At 55.4% G+C, this 19,018-nt stretch overlaps 1 protein-coding gene across 1 annotated transcript in view; it reads right to left on the bottom strand.

Moving 5' to 3' along the window:
- Positions 1 to 18,669, bottom strand: part of ROBO3 (roundabout guidance receptor 3) — a 224,128-nt gene extending 205,459 nt beyond the window's left edge. Inside the window, 1 exon segment of the mRNA XM_065570415.1 lies at positions 18,265 to 18,669. Coding sequence (XP_065426487.1) covers positions 18,265 to 18,412 — 148 coding nt within the window. The 5' untranslated portion in view covers positions 18,413 to 18,669.
- Positions 18,670 to 19,018: the final 349 nt, after the last annotated feature.

Consider the following 19,018-nt stretch of genomic DNA (forward strand, 5'->3'; position numbering starts at 1 on the left):
CTGTGGAGAAAGAAATGGTTCAGGACTATTTAGAAAATCTGGACGAGCACAAGTCCATGGTGCCGGATGCACTGCATCCGAGGGTGCTAAAGGAGTTGGCGGATGTGATTGCAGAGCCATTGGCCATTATCTTTGAAAACTCATGGTGATCGGGGGAGGTCCTGGATGAGTGGAAAAAGGCTAATGCAGTGTCCATCTTTAAAAAAGGGAAGGAGGAGGATCCGGGGAACTACAGGCCAGTCAGCCTCACCTCAGTCCCTGGAAAAGTCATGGAGCAGGTTCTCAAGGAACCAATTTTGAAGCACTTAGAGGAGAGAAAAGTGATCAGGAACAGTCAGCATGGATTCACCAAGGGCAAGTCATGCCTGACTAACCTAATTGCCTTCTATGATGAGATAACTGGCTCTGTGGAGGAGGGGAAAGCAGTGGGCGTGTTATTCTTTGACGTTAGCAAAGATTTTGATATGATCTCCCCGGTATTCTTGCCAGCAAGTTAAAGAAGTATGGGCTGGATGAATGGACTATAAGATGGATAGAAAGCTGGCTAGATCTCGGGCTGAACGGGTAGTGATCAATGGCTCCATATCTAGTTGGCAGCCGGTATCAAGCGGAGTGCCCCAAGGGTAGGTCCTGGGGCTGGTTTTGTTCAATAACTTCATTAATGAGCTGGAGGATGGTGTGGATTGCACCCTAAGCAAGTTTGCAGATGACAATAAACTGGGAGGAGTGGTAGATACGCTGGAGAGTAGGGATAGGATACTGAGGGACCTAGATAAATTATAGGATTGGGCCAAAAGAAATCTGATGAGGTTCAACAAGGACAAGTGCAGAGTCTGGCACTTAGGATGGAAGAATCCCATGCACTGCTACAGACTAGGGACCGAGCGGCTAGGCAGCAGTTCTGCAGAAAAGGACCTAGAGGTTACAGTGGACGAGAAGCTGGATATGAGTCAACAGTGTGCCCTTGTTGCCAAGAAGGCTAACAACATTTTGGGCTGTATAAGTAGGAGCATTGCCAGCAGATGGAGGGATGTGATCATTCCCCTCTATTCGGCACTGGTGAGGCCTCATCTAGAGTACTGTGTTCAGTTTTTGGCCCCACACTACAAGAAGGATGTGGAAAAATTGGAAAGAGTCCAGCAGAGGGCAACAAAAATGATTAGGGGGCTGGAGCACATGACTTATGAAGAGAGGCTGCGGGAACTGGATTTATTGAGTCTGCAGAAGAGAAGGAAGAGGCGGGATTTGATAGCTGCTTTCAACAACCTGAAAGGGGGGTTCCAAAGAGGATGGATCTAGACTGTTCTCAGTGGTAGCAGATGACAGAACAAGAAGTAATGGTCTCAAGTTGAAGTGGGGGAGGTCTAGGTTGGATATTAGGAAACACTATTTCACTAGGAGGGTGGTGAAGCACTGGAATGGGTTCCCTAGGGAGGTGGTGGAATCTGCATCCTTAGAGGTTTTTAAGGTCAGGCTTGACAAAGCCCTGGCTGGGATGATTTAGTTGGGGATTGGTCCTGCTTTGAGCAGGGGGTTGGACTAGATGACCTCCTGAGGTCCCTTCCAACCCTGAGATTCTATGATTTATTTGGGCATAAGCTTTTGTGGGTAAAAAAGCCCACTTCTTCAGATGCACGGCACCCCTCCCATGCGGGTTTCCTGAGCACCTGCATGGCTCTTAATAGGCTGCTGTGTGGTCGCACAGCTTACAGGGAACTTAGGCCAGGATTGTCCCTGGTGGCCAGTCCCATGCGCGGCTGCGGCAACACTCTGTTGTTAGTGCACTACTGGATCAGAGCTATCACAGGTACGTCCCCACCAGCGGGAATTTACACCTCCAGCTCGGTGTGTAGATATCCCCTGAGTGACGAGGGACAGGGGCAATGGAACAGGGAGGGCCCCTTTTCTGACCATAAGGGTGAGTGAGGGTAGGGAGCGGTCATACAATCATAGAATATCAGGGTTGGAAGGGACCTCAGGAGGTCATCTAGTCCAACCCCCTGCTCAAAGCAGGACCAATCCCCAACTAAATTGAAGAGCAAGCATGGGCAGGATTTTAGGGGGAAGAGGTGGTGTGGGGGCAGGGCCTTGGGGGGGAAGGGGCAGTGCAGGGAACAGGCCTCAGGGGGCAGGCCACTGTTCGGGCACAGAGGTCCCCCCGCTTTTAAGAAGCTTCTGCCACTCCTGACCAGGGATCCTGGGGCCAGCAGGCTGCAAAAGGAATTGTGGTGAGGAGTGAGTGGCACTGCATGGCCACCAGGGGACAGCACTGCACCAGGGACAGGACAGGGACCTGCTTTGTGGAGGGGGCTTACAGGTGTCACAGTTGGTGGCGCAGGTAATCGGGGCAGAATGACCTCAGGGCTGGGGGGAGGGTGGCTGGCAGAACTGGGCCTAGAGCTGTGGCAGGAGCAATGTCTTTCTGCTGCAGCATCACCAGCCCCAAACCTTCAATATTCGGCTCAGCCCCCCCCCATATCACAGTATTTCATATGCTGTGGCCAACACTGCAAACCAAAAGCAGATGGGCGGGGTTTGTGTGATGTGCTGTTTGCACTGACACCCCCCCCCCCATGGATGTGGCAATGATGCTGGCCCCTGCAGGAGGAGCCCCCAGCTGAGATCAGGGCCCCATTCTGCTGGGCATGGCCCTGACATAATCCATAATCCAGTGCAAAGCCTGGTGGTGAGTCTGGCATGGGGGAGCTGCGCCTGGGAGCCGCCAGTGGCTGTTAGCTAGGACTCGGAAGGGCTGCTGCGCTGGGCTGGATTCAAAGCGGTGCCCTACAGAGGAAAGGCTCCAGAGCCGCCCAGAGGATTCAGGGGGCCTGGGGCAAAGCAATTTCAGGGGCTCCTTCCATAAAAAAAAGTTGCAATACTATAGAATACTATATTCTCATGGGGGCCCCTGTGGAGCCCGGGGCAAATTGCCCCCCTCCGGGCGGCCCTGAAAGGCTCCACACTGCATTAGTGAGACCCTGAGGCAGCCAACGCGAGACCTGACCGAGCAGGGGTTAGGTTACCGGGTGCTCGATAGCTTGTATGGATGTACATAGCCCATGTGCCACCAGGTGGCGCTCCAGAACACCGAGCAGAGTTCTGGGCACTGGGAGCCCCAGTGATGCTAGCTCTCGCGCACCGAGAAGGCGAGTTCGTCACATCAGCTCACTCCTGGGCAGAGACATGCATCGCATCAGTGCAAGACAGTGGCGCCAGCTGGCAAAGGGTTCACTGCTCAGCATCAGGAACGTCTAACAGGCCTGACAAACTCACTATGCCCAGCACCTTGCGGTCATAACATTTACCCAGACAGAATGCCGGTGAGCTGTCAAAGGCAAGCCGATGTCACATGTATCTTTAATATCACTGTGAGTTGTATATACAGATGAGACTTAAAGTTATGTGGATGTAGCGAAAAATATAGCCTGTGCACGTCTCAAGGTCTGAGCCTCTAGCAGCAACATGTTTTCTCCCAGAGCAGGCCATCTAGCTCACTCCCAACTTGCATTGTTTCACGGTATGCCTCCATCCCCAGCCTGCACCACGTGCTAAGAACGAACAGGGGTGTGTGACATCAACAGGCACCAGAGAAGAAGCATTAGTGGATTTTACTGACTCGGGGGTAATATAAGGGGAAGGCAAAAGGACACATTGACTGAGGCAACCCCTGGAAGGGCGGGGGGGATTCATGGAAACCAGCAGCCCTACCAAAGGCTGAATGGCCCATAGGAAGCAGAAAGGGTAACCACTGACGTGCAGAGCGAGGGTTGCATTTGTGTTTTGGTTTATATGTGTGACCATTTCTCTTTCCACGTCTCATCTTCCCTCACTGTCTCTTAACACTTAACCTGTGAGACTAAAGGGATGATTGATTCACTGTAGGCTTATCTGCAGGCTGTGATAATGGACCTGCCCAGAGCTGTGCCAATCACGCTGTGCATACGCCATCTCTTCAGGGACAGTTTACCTGGTCATTGCTGTGGGTGTCCAGTGGGTAAGGGCTGGATGCTGGGGGATCCTCTCAGTGGAGTGAGAGGGACCCAGGGGTGCATTTGTTGTTACCCTGCAAAGCAATGTAAGGGCTGGCAGAGCCCAGAGGAGATTGTTTGGGTGACTGACAGAGTTGGGGAGGGGGTGTCCAGGAGCTGGCACCCCGCTCAGCACCCTCTCTCTCTCACTGGGGGGAGGGGTAACAAGTGACTCACAGTCCTGGGTACCCCAAGAAAGCGTGACAGTCGGAATCTGAGCGCACACAGGCAGGGCCCCCTGCTCACGGCCTCAAGCCTCCTCTCCGGGGAAGTGCCACACCCTATGCTTATCTGTCAGAGGCAGTGACATGTAGAGCCCTGTGCAGATACAAATTTTGTATCTGCATCCGATCTGCAAATATTCGCATCCATGGATGCGGATACCCGCAGATATAAAGCGGATATCCACGGATTTCCAGGGCTCTAGTGACAAGGCCCCCACTGCTGCAGTGCGTGCACCTCACAGTCACAGCTGGATTTATCCTCACACCCGGTGCAACAGGGCCGTGCTGTCTTCTCCGCTGCACACAGGGGGAACTGAGGCACAGACGGGCTAAATGACTTTGCTCTGTGGCAAAGCAGGGACTTGAATCCAGGTCTCCCAGTTCAACACCTTAACCACTGGGCCAGCCTTCCGCTCTTCTTAAAGAGACAGTTCTCATTAGTTCAAGGTGTTCTGGGAATCTGCCCTCCATGCTGGGGGGGAGGGGAGTCTCTGTCCTTGGACTTTTGATCCCAGGGTGAGCAGGGCCATATGGAAACTCTGGCTGCAGAACTTGCAGGGCCCAGAGGAGAGAGGTGCTCTGCAGAGGGGAGCTGCCCAGTATGCTCAGCTACCTACCCCAGAAGTGGGAAGAAAAGGGCCCTGGGTGAGCTGGGGAAGGGAGCAGAGACCTGGGTGCAGCCAAACATGCTCCCTAAAGAGGGGACGCTTCAGTCAACGGCCATGTCACCAACTCCCCCTGCTGTAGCATGAGTCTTGTGCCATTTGGGGTTTCCCAGCTCCTGGAGTCATGGGACTATAGGAAATTCTTGGCTTCCACTAGAAAAAGCCCTTGTGATTGTGGAGAAAAGCTTGTAAAGGTGATGCAGTGGGGCCGGAGGGCTCAGACACTGGAAGGCCAAGAGAGCAAGGCCAGCCCTAAGCATCTGCTGGCAGACTCGTGATTTGGGTCCTGGCTGATGGGTCTGAACGCTGCGGGGGTAACACTGGGAGCAGCTGGGGTCCTGCAGGCCTGCCATGGGGCTAGGCAAAAGGGGAGTAGCCAGGCCCCACTGGGATGTCACAAACCTGCCCTGTGAGTCAGTGGGGTTTCCTTTGAGATAGACAAATGGACAGACAGAATGAGGTGGCCAGATGGATTTCGTGGGGTCAGTGTCCTATCCCAGCGCAGCATTCCCAATACACCCGAACAGGGTGCTGTAATTACCCCAAATGACCGCTGGGTGTCACCATTACCCAACATACCTCCCAGGCTTAAACAATGGTGACTGCTCCATTCTCTCAGGTCTCGCAAAGTGACCTGGGCTCAGTGGGACAGATACAGACGCACATGCGCGTGCTCACACTCATACACATGCACCAATCACACACATGCACGCTCACACTCACACACATGCTCACACGCACCAATCATGTGCATGCTCACACTCGTGTGCTCTCTCACTCACACACACACACACACGTGTGCTCACTCACACACACCACTCACGAGCATGCTCACACTCACAACACACACACCCCTCCCCTTCCAAAGGAATCCAGGCTCCAGGTCCCATTCCCAGCACAGGAAATGCTGTGGGCGGGACATGATGGGGCTGGGAAGCGAGGGCCATTCCCCCCTCAACCCCCCCCCTCCCCCGTGGGAGGACACCGCTTGGCAAAGGTGATACCTGGGACTCTGGGAGCAAAGGCCCATTCCTGTGGGGCATGGGGCACCCCGCAGTGGACGTGCAGCCAGGGTGGGGGGGGGGAGCTGGCTGGAGCACTGAATGTTCGATCCTCCAGCGTATGTCACAGACACATTCCTACAGCTCCCATCACCGCAGCGCTGGGCACTCATGCGGGCCCTAGTGACCTGGGTTCACAGGGGCTGTCCCTGATCAGGGGGTGGGGGGGTGGGAGAATGGGACTGCAAACATAAGGGACAGTATTTTCCCAAGCTCCACCTACTGGGGGCACCTGCATGGGCCCAGCCAGGCTCCCCTGGAGGGGAGGTGCCCCTAGAGCCCAGCTGGGTTCTCCTCACAGGGAATGGGTGTCATGTGCCCCAGGGCAGGCTCGGCTCCTTGTCTGGGGAAGTGACCCCCCCCCCCCCGCTCACGGCGCCAAGATGAGCTGTCACCACAGCTTAGGGTGACCAGATGTCCCGATTTTATAGGGACAGTCCCGCTATCCGGGGCTTTGGCTTATAGAGGCGCCTATTACCCCCCACCTCCATCCCAATTTTTCACACTTGCTCTCTGGTCATGCTACCGCAGCTGATCCCCACGAGATGCAGCAGGAGAGAGCCCAGCCCCAGACATCTATGGGGGCCGCCGACACGTGTCAGGGTGAGAGCGCCTGGGGAGCACCACTCCGGCCCCTAGAGCATGGGACAGGCCTCTGCCCCACCCAGACCCCCACGCCACCGCCTGTCTGTGTCCTGTGGTGCCCGAGTGCCCCCCACTGCCCCTCTCCTCACCCCAGCACCTCCCTGCCGCTCCCCTCACTCCCGCTGCGACTCTCCTAACCCTTCAGTCTGGCCAGCAGTTCCTAGGCTCAGCCAGGGACTGCTGGGGGGGGGGGGGGGGGGACACAACAAAGCAGGGAGTGGGGCAGGGCTGGCACGAGGGCAGGGCAGGGTGGGAGGGATGAGGCTCCTGGCTGGGTCCCTGTGGGACAGGCACTTTTATGAGGCTGCATTAGTGTCAACCTCTGCCCGACATCCCTCACCAGCCCAGCCCGGTGCTTCTGCTTGTAGATGTGGCTGGGCTGTGCCTCTGTGCCCAGGCTAGCTCACCACTGGGGGGCATTGCCAGGAGTCACTGGCCCAGGCTCTGCAGCTGCCATGCTGTCCACAGGACCAGTTCTCCCACCCTGCAGGCTCAGTACCCACAGGAGAACTCAGCCTCACTCCACAGGGCCATCCAATGGCCTGCCCGGCCCCCAGCACCGCCTGCCTACTGCACCCCCAACCCCTCCCCAGCTGAGCGTAAGGGGGCACACTGGGCAGCGCAGGGTCCTTGCTGGAAAGAACCCGTTGAGCCTGCCCCAGTGTCAATGGCACCTGGAGGCCTGGGAAGGAGCCTTGCACCCAGAGCCCCGACCCGGCAAGTCCCAGTGGCCCTGGACCCAGCCCCAGAGCTCAGCCTCCTTGGGGCTTCCGGTGGAGGGAACCTGTGGAGTAGTCACAAGGGCCATATCCACTGCGGGTGTCAATCCGCAGGGAAGGTCTGGCCCGTCCAGTGGCCACAGGACGGAAGGTCACACACTGGGCCCGGCTCCCTCCCACCCTGGCTGGGGGGGGGATAAACGCTTGGGCAGCAGGGGGTGAAACACATTATTCTGCACAGGTGCAAAGGATCCTGCCGGATAACCCCAGCCCCACGGCATATACAGGCAACTCGCAGACCGTCCCTATTAGCCCTGCTGGTGCCCCACAATCCTGACCTGGAGCCTTCCACTATTCCAGCCACGGGCTCCTCCCCCCACGCACACAGCTCTGCCAACGTCCTTGAGCCCTGACCCACAGGCTATAGCCCACTGCTCTTCCAGCCGGGGTTCACCCCACAACTCTCGGTCCTGGCCTGCAGCCTCCTGCTACCCCAGACTTGGGGGCTGGGCCCACGGCACTGTCAGCAACCCCTGTGCTGGGCTGGGACCTGCCCTGCTGCAGCCCCATGGCTGGCCTTGGCTCTGATACTCAGACGAGGTTGCCAGGCAGGTGCTGCCCAGCTCCTGGTAAATTGTTAACTCTCCAGGGCAGGGGCACATTGCAGTATGGGGAGAACAACAGCATTGGGCACAGCTCTGCTGCCAGGACGGAGGCACCAGCGGAAGGGACACCTTGATCCCCCTGCAATGCTGAGCACAGTGTCCCTCAGACACCCCCACCGGGGGAGCCCCCAGCACTGCACAGGGCAGCTCACTGAACACCCTCACTCTCCGGCCTGCCCAGCTTTGGCCCCGGTAGGTAGCTGGGCACCGCCTGGCAAGTGCCTGGCTCCAGCTGCAGGAAAAGGGGCTTGCAGCCACAGTCCAGCATGCAGATCCCAGAGAGAGCCGGTGGGAAGCACAGCCCAGCCCAGATTGGGGGCCTCCACCCTCAGCACTCTGGGGAGCTGGGCTCAGCCCTCAGAGGGGAGCAGAGAGCACAGCCCTGGGCAAAGGCAGCCCCTGCAGGGCCCTTGCTTAAAGCCAGGCCCAGCGCGCTGCACGTGGCAGGGGCTGGTGCTCCCCCTCGGCCCTGCTGTCTCCTCGCCACCACTAGCCAAGCGCCATCTCGGCTCCACTCCCGCTGCTGGAGCTAATTAGCGAGCACTCAGCGCACAGCATGGGAAAGTTCACCAGGGAGGGGGGCTGTAATCCGGCTGCCGAGCCCAGTGCCCCAGCAGCCTCTCGCTAACGGGCCCTTCAGATGGGACACGGACCCGCTCGGCCAGGACGGAGAGGCCTGGCCTCAGGCACACCTGTGCCCCACGCTGAGCCACCGCAGACCCCCATGGCACAGCACCAGCGGGGCCATCAGCACCTGACCGGCAGCCCATTAACCCCTCCGCTGCCAAGGGAAACTGCCAGCTCCCACGGAAGGAGCCCTGCCATGGCAGCTAATCCCCCAGATCCGCTGGCTTTCTCTCCTGTCGGTCTCGGTTCCTGCCCAGCCCCGTCACTGGCTAGCTGAGTCCCACGCAGCCAGCCCTACAGAGGGGCATATAGGGCCAGATCCCACCGGGTGTAAGGGAACACCGTGGGAAGCTGAGTCACACCAGCTGAGGATCTGACCTTTTGTCTATACTCTGCCCTCACACAACAGACCAGGAGACCCCAAACCTGCCCAGGGGTGCTCCTGGCTCTTCCTGCCCCAGCCTAGCTGATCTGTGTGCCAGTGGGGCAGGCCCACGGGCCGGCGTGTGCTGGGGGATAACAGCCCCCTTTCCCCCTCCCCGGAGCAGTGATTTACCAGCCTATGTTCCTGGCAGTCCCCACAGGGCTAATCCAACTCCTTATCCATTCCAGGAGAATGTGGAGGCTGGCAGCCGGGGGCGCGGCACTGCTGTTCCCAACTCAGCCTTTCCTTTATTAACACAACCCCATACATGCCCCCCCCGACTGCAGCTGGCTGCACCCCTGAATGACAAACATCAGTGGGAACTGCAATACCTGGCTATGAACTATCCCAGGGACAGGTTGTAGGGGAGGGGGGGTGAGGGAGTGGGCTAGCACTGTTCCTAGAAGTTTCCATAGACTCTAATGAGATCCCATTTGGATCCCACAGTAGAATCTGTAGGGAGGCAAATCCCAAATCCTAGGAATTGAAATGCCGTAGTGGGTTTGTTCTGCCAGCCTGCAAACCAAGGACTAGAGACTGAGGCTGCAACGCTGGAGAGATTGGAGGCAGAGTTGAATAAACTGATAGCAATGGAGGAGTTCACATAGCACCTATACAGGGGTCGAACCTCACAGCAGGACAGGTAATGGAGAAGCAATTGCTTAGTATCATGGGGTAGCTGTGTTAGTCTGTAGCCACAAAAACAAGGAGTCCGGTGGCATCTTAAAGATTAACCGATTTATTTGGGCATAAGCTTTTTGATGCATCTGAAGAAGTGAGGGTTTTTTTTACACACGAAAGCTTATGCCCAAATAAATCGGTTAGTCTTTAAGGTGCCACCGGACTCCTTGTTGATTAAGCAGTTGCTTGACACTTTTAACGATTGCCCCTTGGAACAGCTCTCCAGAGCAGGCAGGAGGGCAGGGGACACACAACTCAGCCCTAAGAACCGCGCAGAGGAGTTTGTTCAAGAGGTGACAATTGTTGAGCCACTAAACACCAGTTCCCACAGTATAACTAAGGGCTGGTCTACACTTGACATGCTCCTGCTGCGCACCCCCAAGAAGCGATGGAGAATTCTCGCTGTCTACACCGGGGGTGAAGTCGGTTTAACTGTGTCGCTCGGGGGTGTGGACCCTTCACAGCCTGAGGCCTGGTCTACATTGGGGGTGGGGGGGAGGGGACAAGCTAAGTCGGTCTAAATTATGCAACTTCAGCTATGAAAATAGTGTAACTGAAGTCGACGTACTTAGATCGACTTACTGCGGTGTCTTCACTGTGGTAGGTTGACTGCTGCTGCTCCCTCGTTGACTCCGCCCATGCTTCTCGCTCCGGTGGAGTACCGGAGTCAACGGGAGAGCGCTCGGCAGTCGAATTATTGCGTCTTCACTAGACGCAATAAATCGACCCCAGCTGGATTGATCGCTCTGGAGATAAGTGTAGACATGCCCCTAGTGACGTGGTTACACCAACCTCATTTCCTCGTGTGGCCAAGGTCTAAGATCAGCAGGGCTGGGGGAGGAAGGGACCAGTGTAGTCGGGAGCCACAAGACTCCAGAACAGGAGGAGGCTCGTCAGAAAGTCCTGAAGGCAAAAGTGAGGGAATTAAAATCCTTAGACTAGCATGAAGGTGATGTAAGGACCCATCCCTGAGCCCTGGAGATACAAACACACCCACCCACCAAACTCGGAAGGAGGCATGTAGACCAGAGACACACCTGCCTGGTTACATGTGAGGCTCCATGAGGCCTGGAGATCCAGCTCTGGTGTCACTAATCAGACAACCAAAGGCACGTGCGCTGAGTTCTGGATCACCGGCCAGGGGGAAATGAAAGGTGGAAATTAGGACGTAACAGGGAATCTGACCAGCAAATCACCAAAAGACATAAAAATGAGCAGACAAAAAAATCTCTATCAGAAGCAAGAAACCCGCGAGAGAGCCTGTGGGCACTGGACAGCTAGGGACAAAGGGCACAGTTAAGGAGGATGAGGACATTGTTAAGAGGTGAAATGGTTTCTTTGCATCAATGTCCAGCACAGAGGATGCTGGGAAGATCCCAGGTCCGGCCCAGCTTTCCATGCTGCATGTCAAACCAGCATCTGCTCCCTGCCGGAGATAAACCCCCCTCTTCCCACGCAAAGGAAAACAACAAATTCCCTCCAGCTTCAGCTTGTCAAGCAAACCCTGCTCCCCTCCATGAGGGCACGGAAATTAACTCGCCGAGGTCCACTGTCACTGGGGACGACAACACTCTGCCCTTCCCTCCAGAGATCTCAAAGCACCTTAGACACTAATTAAACTGGCCCTCACCAGGCGTGCTGTACACATGGGGATCAGTTGCCCAGAGAGGGGCAGTGGCTTGTCCTAGACCATGCAGGGATGGAGCCAGGAAGAGAAATCGCATCTGCCTCCCCTGGCAATCCAAGCTGTCACCAGAGCATAAGTGGTACATCCACGGCCCCCATCACCTCACAACCATCCCACAACCCCTGTGGGGCAGGGCAAGGCCATTCCCCTCACCGTGCAGAGGGGGAGCTGAGCGCAGAGAGGCTGAGAGCCTTGCCCAAGGCCACAGAGGGAGTCTGTGGCAGAGCAGAGAATTGACTCAGGGTTTCCTAGGGGACAGGCCATACACCACGGGGCCATTCTTCCTCTCTCCAGGGCTGGTCAGTTCTGATGCACTTCAGCAGGAGACAACCAGCCCCTGGCTGAGCCCAGGCCTAGCAGCTCAGTTCATTTCTCTGGGGCAGGTCAGCGGCTTCCCCTAGAGTGAACATTAACCCTTTCCTGCCCCTGCGGGAACAGAGAACAGTTTGTTCTCTTTGCAGACCTGGCTCTCAGGCAGTTACCTTCTGAGTGATAGGGCTGCCACCTGTTTTAATAGAAAGGCAGACGGCTCCCCCTGCCCTCAGTCAGGGCCAAGCCACAGGCTGTAGGGGCTGGAATTGCGGGGTAGACACTTGGGGGCCAGTTGACAGCCCAGGAGTTTGGTTTTCAGAAGTGGATGATTTAGAGAACCTCTGCCGGGGCCCCCAGTGCAGCTCCCTAACGGGGCCTGGGGCACCTGTGACACATTCATGCTCTTGGCCGTGGGAATCGCTCCTCCCCACCTGCACACACACCCCTTGGCTGCTGCCCCGGCTGGTTCCTGGCTCTCCAATTCCCGCAGCCCTGATTAGACCTCCTGAGGCAGGGAAACGTGGGAGTCTCCACCCAGCATGCTCACCGCCTCCCTTATGTCCCCCTGATCCACGCACACAAAGCTGGTAGCAGGCAGCCTCTGGCCTCCCAGGCCAATAGGCCTGATGTCTGACCCCACCCACCTGGCCCTCACCTCTGCAATGGATGCGCAGTATCAGTGCAAGTTCCATGTGAGAGGGCTGCAAAGAAGGCTCAACACGGCGCCTTCTGATTGGCTGCCTCCTGCGGAGAGGCACCAGCAGGAGGGAAGCGGTTTCCAAGGCGATAGAAGCAATACTCTTCTGTTGCAGGCAGGATGCTGTAATGCACATGTCACCTGGCTACACTGGGAGCAACCCTGCTCTCCTCAAAGCCAGGCAGGCCCCTGCACCTTCCCTGAGCAGGTTGCACCTTCCCAGATCCACAGCAGCGTGGCCCCGAGAACATGTTTTCCAATCCTTTAATCATTCTCATGGCTCTTCTCTGAACACTCTCCAAATGATCAACATCCTTCTTCAACTGTGCGAACCAGAACTGGAAACAGTATTTCAGTAGCAGGTGTACCAGTGCCAAATACAGAGGTTAAAAACCCTCTCTCCTCGTACCCTAGAGATTCCCCTGCTTATAAATCCAAGGATCGCATTAGCCCTTTTGGCCACAGCGTCGCACTGGGAGCTCATGCTCAGTTGATTATCCATTGTGACCCCCAAATCTTTTTCAGAGTCTCTGAGTCCCCCATCCTGTAAGTATGACTTACATACTTTGTTCCAATACATTTAGCCACATTAAAACACACTGTCGGCTTGCGCCCGGATTCCCAAGAGATCCAGATCACGCTGTCTCAGTGAGCTGTCCTCTTCATTATTTACCACTCCTCCAATTTTTGTGCCATCTGCAAACCTAAAATCATCACTGATAAAGTTTTCTTCTGGGTCATTAATAAAAATGTTAAATAGCGTAGGGACCAGAATTGATCCCTGCGAAACCCCACGAGAAACACACCCATTCAATGATTCCCCATTTACAGTTAAATTTTGAGACCTATCAGTTAGCCAGTTTTTAATCCATTTAACGTGTTGCATGTTAATTTTATATTGTTCTAGTTTTATTAATCAAAATGTTATGCAGTACCAAGTCAGAAGTCTATGTATATTACATCAACACCATTACCTTTATCAACCTAACTTGTAATCTCATCAGAAAAAGATATCAACTTAGTTTGACACAATCTATTTTCCATAAACCCATGTTGATTGACATCAATTACATAACCCTTCTTTAATTCTTTATTAATCAAGTCCTGTATCAACTGCTCCATTACCTTGCCTAGGCTGATAGGCCTAGAATTACCTGGGTCATCCTGTTTACCCTTTTTGAATATTGACACATTAGCTTTCCTCCAGTCTTCTGGAAATTGTCCAGTGTTCTGAAACTTATTAAAAATCGACATGAATGATCCAGCAAGTTTCTCAGACTGCTTTTTTTTTTTTTTTAAATTCTTGGACGCAAGTTATCTGGATTTGCTGACTTAAAAATGTCTAACTTTAGTAGCTGCTGTTCAATATTCTCCTGAGATATGAGTGGAATGGAATGAGTGTTATCATATGATATGACATCATCATCTGTTTTTTCCCCAAATACAGAACAGAAATATTTATTGAACATTTCTGCCTTTTCTGAATTATTACTGGTAATTCCACATTTCCATCTAGTAATGGACCAATGCATTGTTAGGACTCTTTTTGATCCTAACATATTTTAAAAGCTCCTTCTTATTGTCCATAACTGTGCTGGCCATAGAGTTCTGCTTCTGTCCCTTTGCTTCCTTTATCAATTTTCTACAATTCCCAGCTTCTGATTTATATTTATTACTATCAACTTCTCCCTTCTTCCATTTGTGTGTGTGTATGTGTGTGTGCACGCGCATGCCTTGACTTCCCCTCTAAACCAGGTCAGCTTTTTAACCAGTCTGGCCTTCTTCCTTGATTGTTGGATTGTGGCTTTTTGGACCTCTAGTAAATTGCTCTTAAACAATTCCTGATTAAACTAAACTCAAATGTGTCCACACAGGGGTTTGCACTGGTTTAATTAAACTAGTTTAAATTCACACCTTAAGTACAGCTAGTGCAACTTTCCCAGGTAGATAAGGCCTCAGCTAATGTGACCCTTTGCCCATTTGGACAGGCGGCAGGAACCATTTCCTCCCTGTTTTAGGAATTGTAGGTCTTGCTCAGTTTGCTGTGGTGTGTCCCCAAGGGGAGCCCACCATGGGCCCAACAGAGAGACTGCTGGGAATTTGGCTCTGCAGGAGCCAGACCAGGTGTGCAAAGGGTCTTGCTGCAGTCCCTCTTCCTTCCTTAAGGATAATGGTTTCCACAGACAGCTCCCAGATCTGTTATTCCAACTGTCCAGAAAAGCTGCCAAATCACCCGAATAAAAAGCTTATGCTAAAGGTGAAGCCAGCATTCCCCACGTGTGCCACCCAACCTCTATGCATAAAGCTTTGCCAGCCCTTTGGAGCAGCTTCGCTGTTCCTCTGTGGGAATAGAAACAGCTCATTAGGAGGCTGCAGGACCAACTGGTAGCAGTGTTGCCCCTTATATTGTACCAGACACTTCTTAGTCAGAGACCTTCTGCCTTCCCCTCACATGGAGCCCCGCTCCCCCAACAGACATAGCCAGAAGCAGGAGCGGCATTAAGCCTGGAGTTTACAAGGGCAACGTCCCAGACCCCTCTACAGTTACAGGGCAGGTTCCCCTAGAGATCTACAGGTCCCGCCCCATGCTGGAGCTTCAGACTTTTGCAAATAGTACCAAAGGATCCCCCATGGGACCTTAAGGATGAGCCGGGGTGGCAGAGCCCTGGGGTTATGATAAATTGCATCACGATAACAAACCCATTTCAGTCCTTAAAGACATGAACTGCACCGCAGAAACAGCACGGTTCAGCAGCTGGGCAGGGGCGGCCTGGGGAGGTCATCTGGGATTGTGGGAGAAAACCACTGGCTGTGTCACTGCTGAAAGGCCATCAGTGAAACAGCTGACAGTGTAAATCTCAACACGAATATCCCTGGGCTGCAGCGTTAACACCCCGACCAACTGAAAGGGATGGGTCTAGTCACACCGCTCACACCTGTTTCTGGCTGGCTGCTGGCTCAGGCATTGCTGCATTGTTTAGAGCTGGTTCCCAGAGCCTCAGCTGGTCTAGATCACCGCAGCACCACTGAAGTCAATGTGCTGATTTACGCTCACCGACACCGAGGATCAGGTCCAGGGGTTTTTTAGGAAAACGATTAGTGGAGCTCCGTGTTGGGGCCAGACGTGGCATCACTGACAAACTCAGCAGCTGTGGAATACCCAGGTTGGCCTAGGACCCTAGACTCATCGGTCTGATGTGGCTAGATGCTCACACTGGGGGAGACGACGGATAAAGGGCCCGTGCCCAGTATATACCTCCACAGTAATCCGTGAAAGAGGAAAGGGCATTCTGAGCAGCATGTGCAGGGCAGGAGACCGTGTGTAAGCAGGAGTGGTGACCATTCTCCTCTAATGACCAAACGCTCTTTAGTGGCGCTTCCAATGAGAAAAGAGCCCCCTGACTGCTACTGTTCCTACCCCTCTGATCGGCCAGACCGGGTAAAATTCCCCCTTTACCTGCATCCCCATCACTGTAATCTCTCCCAAAAGTCAGGTTTCCAGTGCCACAAGAATGCACTTGAAAAGCATCAAAGTTCTGAGTAGGATCTACACGTCTGGTTTAACCTACTGTGGTGCAATGGGCAATGCAGTATTTCCCAGCTGGTACTTACATGGCCATGAAGGGCTAACACCCCGTCCCCATTCCCCACTCCTTGTTCAGAGCAGTTAAAGCCTTTCCAGTAAGAGCTGGGGCTTTCTAGGAGGCTGGCTCCCCGTGAGACACACCAGTGCAAACTGACAGCTGCTTTCAAGAAGGGGAAGAATTCCTCCTCTCTTCCCCCCACCCCGCCACTTAATTCCTTCCAGTAAATGGATAAATCGCTGCGGAGCTGGACGCTGGGGCTGCAGCATTTCTGCTCCTGCTGAGTAGCACAGCTGTCCCAGCTCCTGTGAGCCAGGGAGTCGCTATTTCAAAAGACACGTGAATGCGCCACATTGAGAAGCACTGTGTGTTATTTACATTGACAGGGTCTCTCCTATCTCGGGGAGGGGAGAGCGGAGGGGCAGGGATAACGCTTCAGTGTCACAGCTGTGATGGGCAGGGAACATAAAGCCTTTGGAGTTTGCCACAGTGAGCTGAAAGACCTTCAGTGAGGCTGAGCGCCTCCAGATCATGAAGGACACCATCATCTCCCCCCCACAGCTGCCCCAGCGTACGAGGAAAATACACCAAATGGAGGAGGAAGAACTGGGAGTCAAACCTGTCAGGTCCAGGGACATGTGATATCTGGCCAGGGCTCCAGGTCCTTTCCTGGGCAAGAGATTCCCACATTCAGCTCAGTTCAGCTCCGAATGACAGCCCAATGCCCTGGAGAGACGCTACTTACTGGGTGGGTGAGAGATCCACTAGGGATGGGACTGGGACACAGCAGGGCCAGGAGCAGCCCTGACAGGTTCTACAGGAACAGTGCAGAGCACTCACCTACCTGGAGCTATGCGGAGGGGTCCAGGCCAGGGGGGCAGTGCATGGCTGCTGGTGCTATTTTTAAACAGATGTGAAATCACTTCAGAGCAGCAGGAAGGAGAGCACAGATGTGTAGCTACCCCCAGAGCATTCAGGCACGGGTGTCAGCAACTCACCTGGACATAGTTAATCTCCATGGCAACAATGAATCAGGCTTTATTGCGGTCAAGGGTCATGCCAGGAGGTTGGGGAAGACATCTGTATGTCATAGGTAGGAGACCAAACACACCGTTTATCTGTCCCTGCACCAGAAGGACTGGGTCCAATATTCAACAAACCTGGGTCTGGATTTGCAAAATCCAAACGGATTTTAATTAACCCACACCAGACTAAGTGCATCTCCCCCGGGGCGTTTGCACTTTGCCGGGCCGCCTCTGCGGGGGGCCAGGGTGCGCCCCGCGCTGTACCCGAATTTTGCACCACCTATCAGCGGAGCATCGCGGTTCTGAGCAGAGCTGAGGGCCGCCACCCCTGGCTTTGCTCGCCTCTAGTAACTAGTTTGGCGCGCACCGCATTTGAGTTGCAAAGTTATACAAACCAGAAGGAAAAACCGGGCTCAAGTTCTTTACCAGTGTTGGCTACCAGAGGGCGCTGGCTGGCCGTATCACCCTCTGTACAGGGGAAGAAATCCAATGGATCTGCCCCGCCATCCACTCCCTGCAAGAGGCGCTTTCGGTGCCCCAGTCCCACAGCGCACCCATTTCATAAACACACCCCAACACTTAATGGCACAACAAACCACTCCTGGCACCACTGTCACAGCCGGGACAGCCCCGCTCTCGCCTGGAGAGCCCCCCTCCCGCAGCGATGTTCCCTTTTGTGCTTTTGGTGTTATCCGGGGAGGAGGGTAACATTGTAATCACGCGTCTCAGTGACCCAGCACCGAAGTCCCATTTTCAAAAGGGACCAGGAACCTGCGTTGAACGGAAAAGCTCCTAAGTGCCTAAATCACATTTGAAAATGGGACTTTGAAAATCCTTTGGGCGCCTCCCAACACTCTAGCCGGGATCTGCGGGGGCAGAGTCCGGGGGGTGCTGAAGAGTTAAGATCCCAACGAGAAGAGCAACCGGGAAACACGCGCGGTGGCAGGGACCGGCGCTCTCGCACGTGCTGCTGTCCCGGGTCAGTCTCGCACCCCCGGGCTGCTGTCCCGGGACAGCGCCACCGCCCCGCGCTTTGCACCGTCCCTACGAACCAGCCGCAGCAGCGAACATCTCAGCCCCAGCTCCGACCCCCCCCGGCTGCGCCGCGCAGCCCCGCGCGCGCTCTGCGCTGCGTCTAACGCCCGGAACTTGGGCAGCCCAGCCCCGGGCAGCCCGTGCGCGGGGCGCAGCAGCGCAGCGCAGCGCGGCCCCGCTCCTACCGTTGGCGCTGGTGAGGTTGGCCAGGTCCAGCGCGGGCAGCGAGCCGTTGAGGCCGAGCAGCAGCTCGGAGGAGTTGCCCACGTCCCCCGCCAGCGAGTCCGCGAACAGGTTCATCTGCAGCAGCGTCTTGAGCAGGTAGCGCAGCATGGCGGCGGCGGGGGCCCGCGGTCCCGGCAGCCGGAGCCGGCCGGCGCGCGGGAGCTGCCTGGCGCGGCGCGAGCCTCCAGCGCGCTCTGAGCTGGCGGCGCCGCAGCCTCCTTGCCGGCCGCGCGGGGCTCCCGGGGGGGCGCGGAAAGCAGGTGCGGGCGCCAATAAATGTTTAATTGCCGGATTAATAACCCCCCCCGGGGGGGGGGGCTGGCGGAGGGCGGGGCGGCCCGGCTCCAGCCCCTGCGCGCTGCAGAGCGGGGGCTGCCCGCAGAGAGCTGCTCTCCCCGCCCGCGCCTGCCCCGTGCACCCCTCGGGCTCTCCGCTCCCTGCGCCCTGCCATGGGCACTGGGCTCCTCATGCAGCACAGCGCGAGCGCCCCCGGGGTTCGGGTGCAGCGCGGGGCGCACCCCGGCCCCCCGCAGAGGCGGCCTGGCCACGTGCAAACGCCCCGGGGGAGATGTACTTAGTCTGGTGGGGATTAATTCCGTCCTTTATGGACACAAGGAAACCAAGGTTGCAGCGGGGCTGAGTGAGGTGTTTGCACTGATTTAACTAGGGCAGCTTGGTTCAACTGGCACAACTTTGCTGGTAGAGACTGAACTA

Source organism: Chrysemys picta, chromosome 16 (genome assembly GCF_011386835.1).
Source record: "Chrysemys picta bellii isolate R12L10 chromosome 16, ASM1138683v2, whole genome shotgun sequence".
In the NCBI taxonomy this organism is placed as follows: Eukaryota; Metazoa; Chordata; order Testudines; family Emydidae; genus Chrysemys; species Chrysemys picta.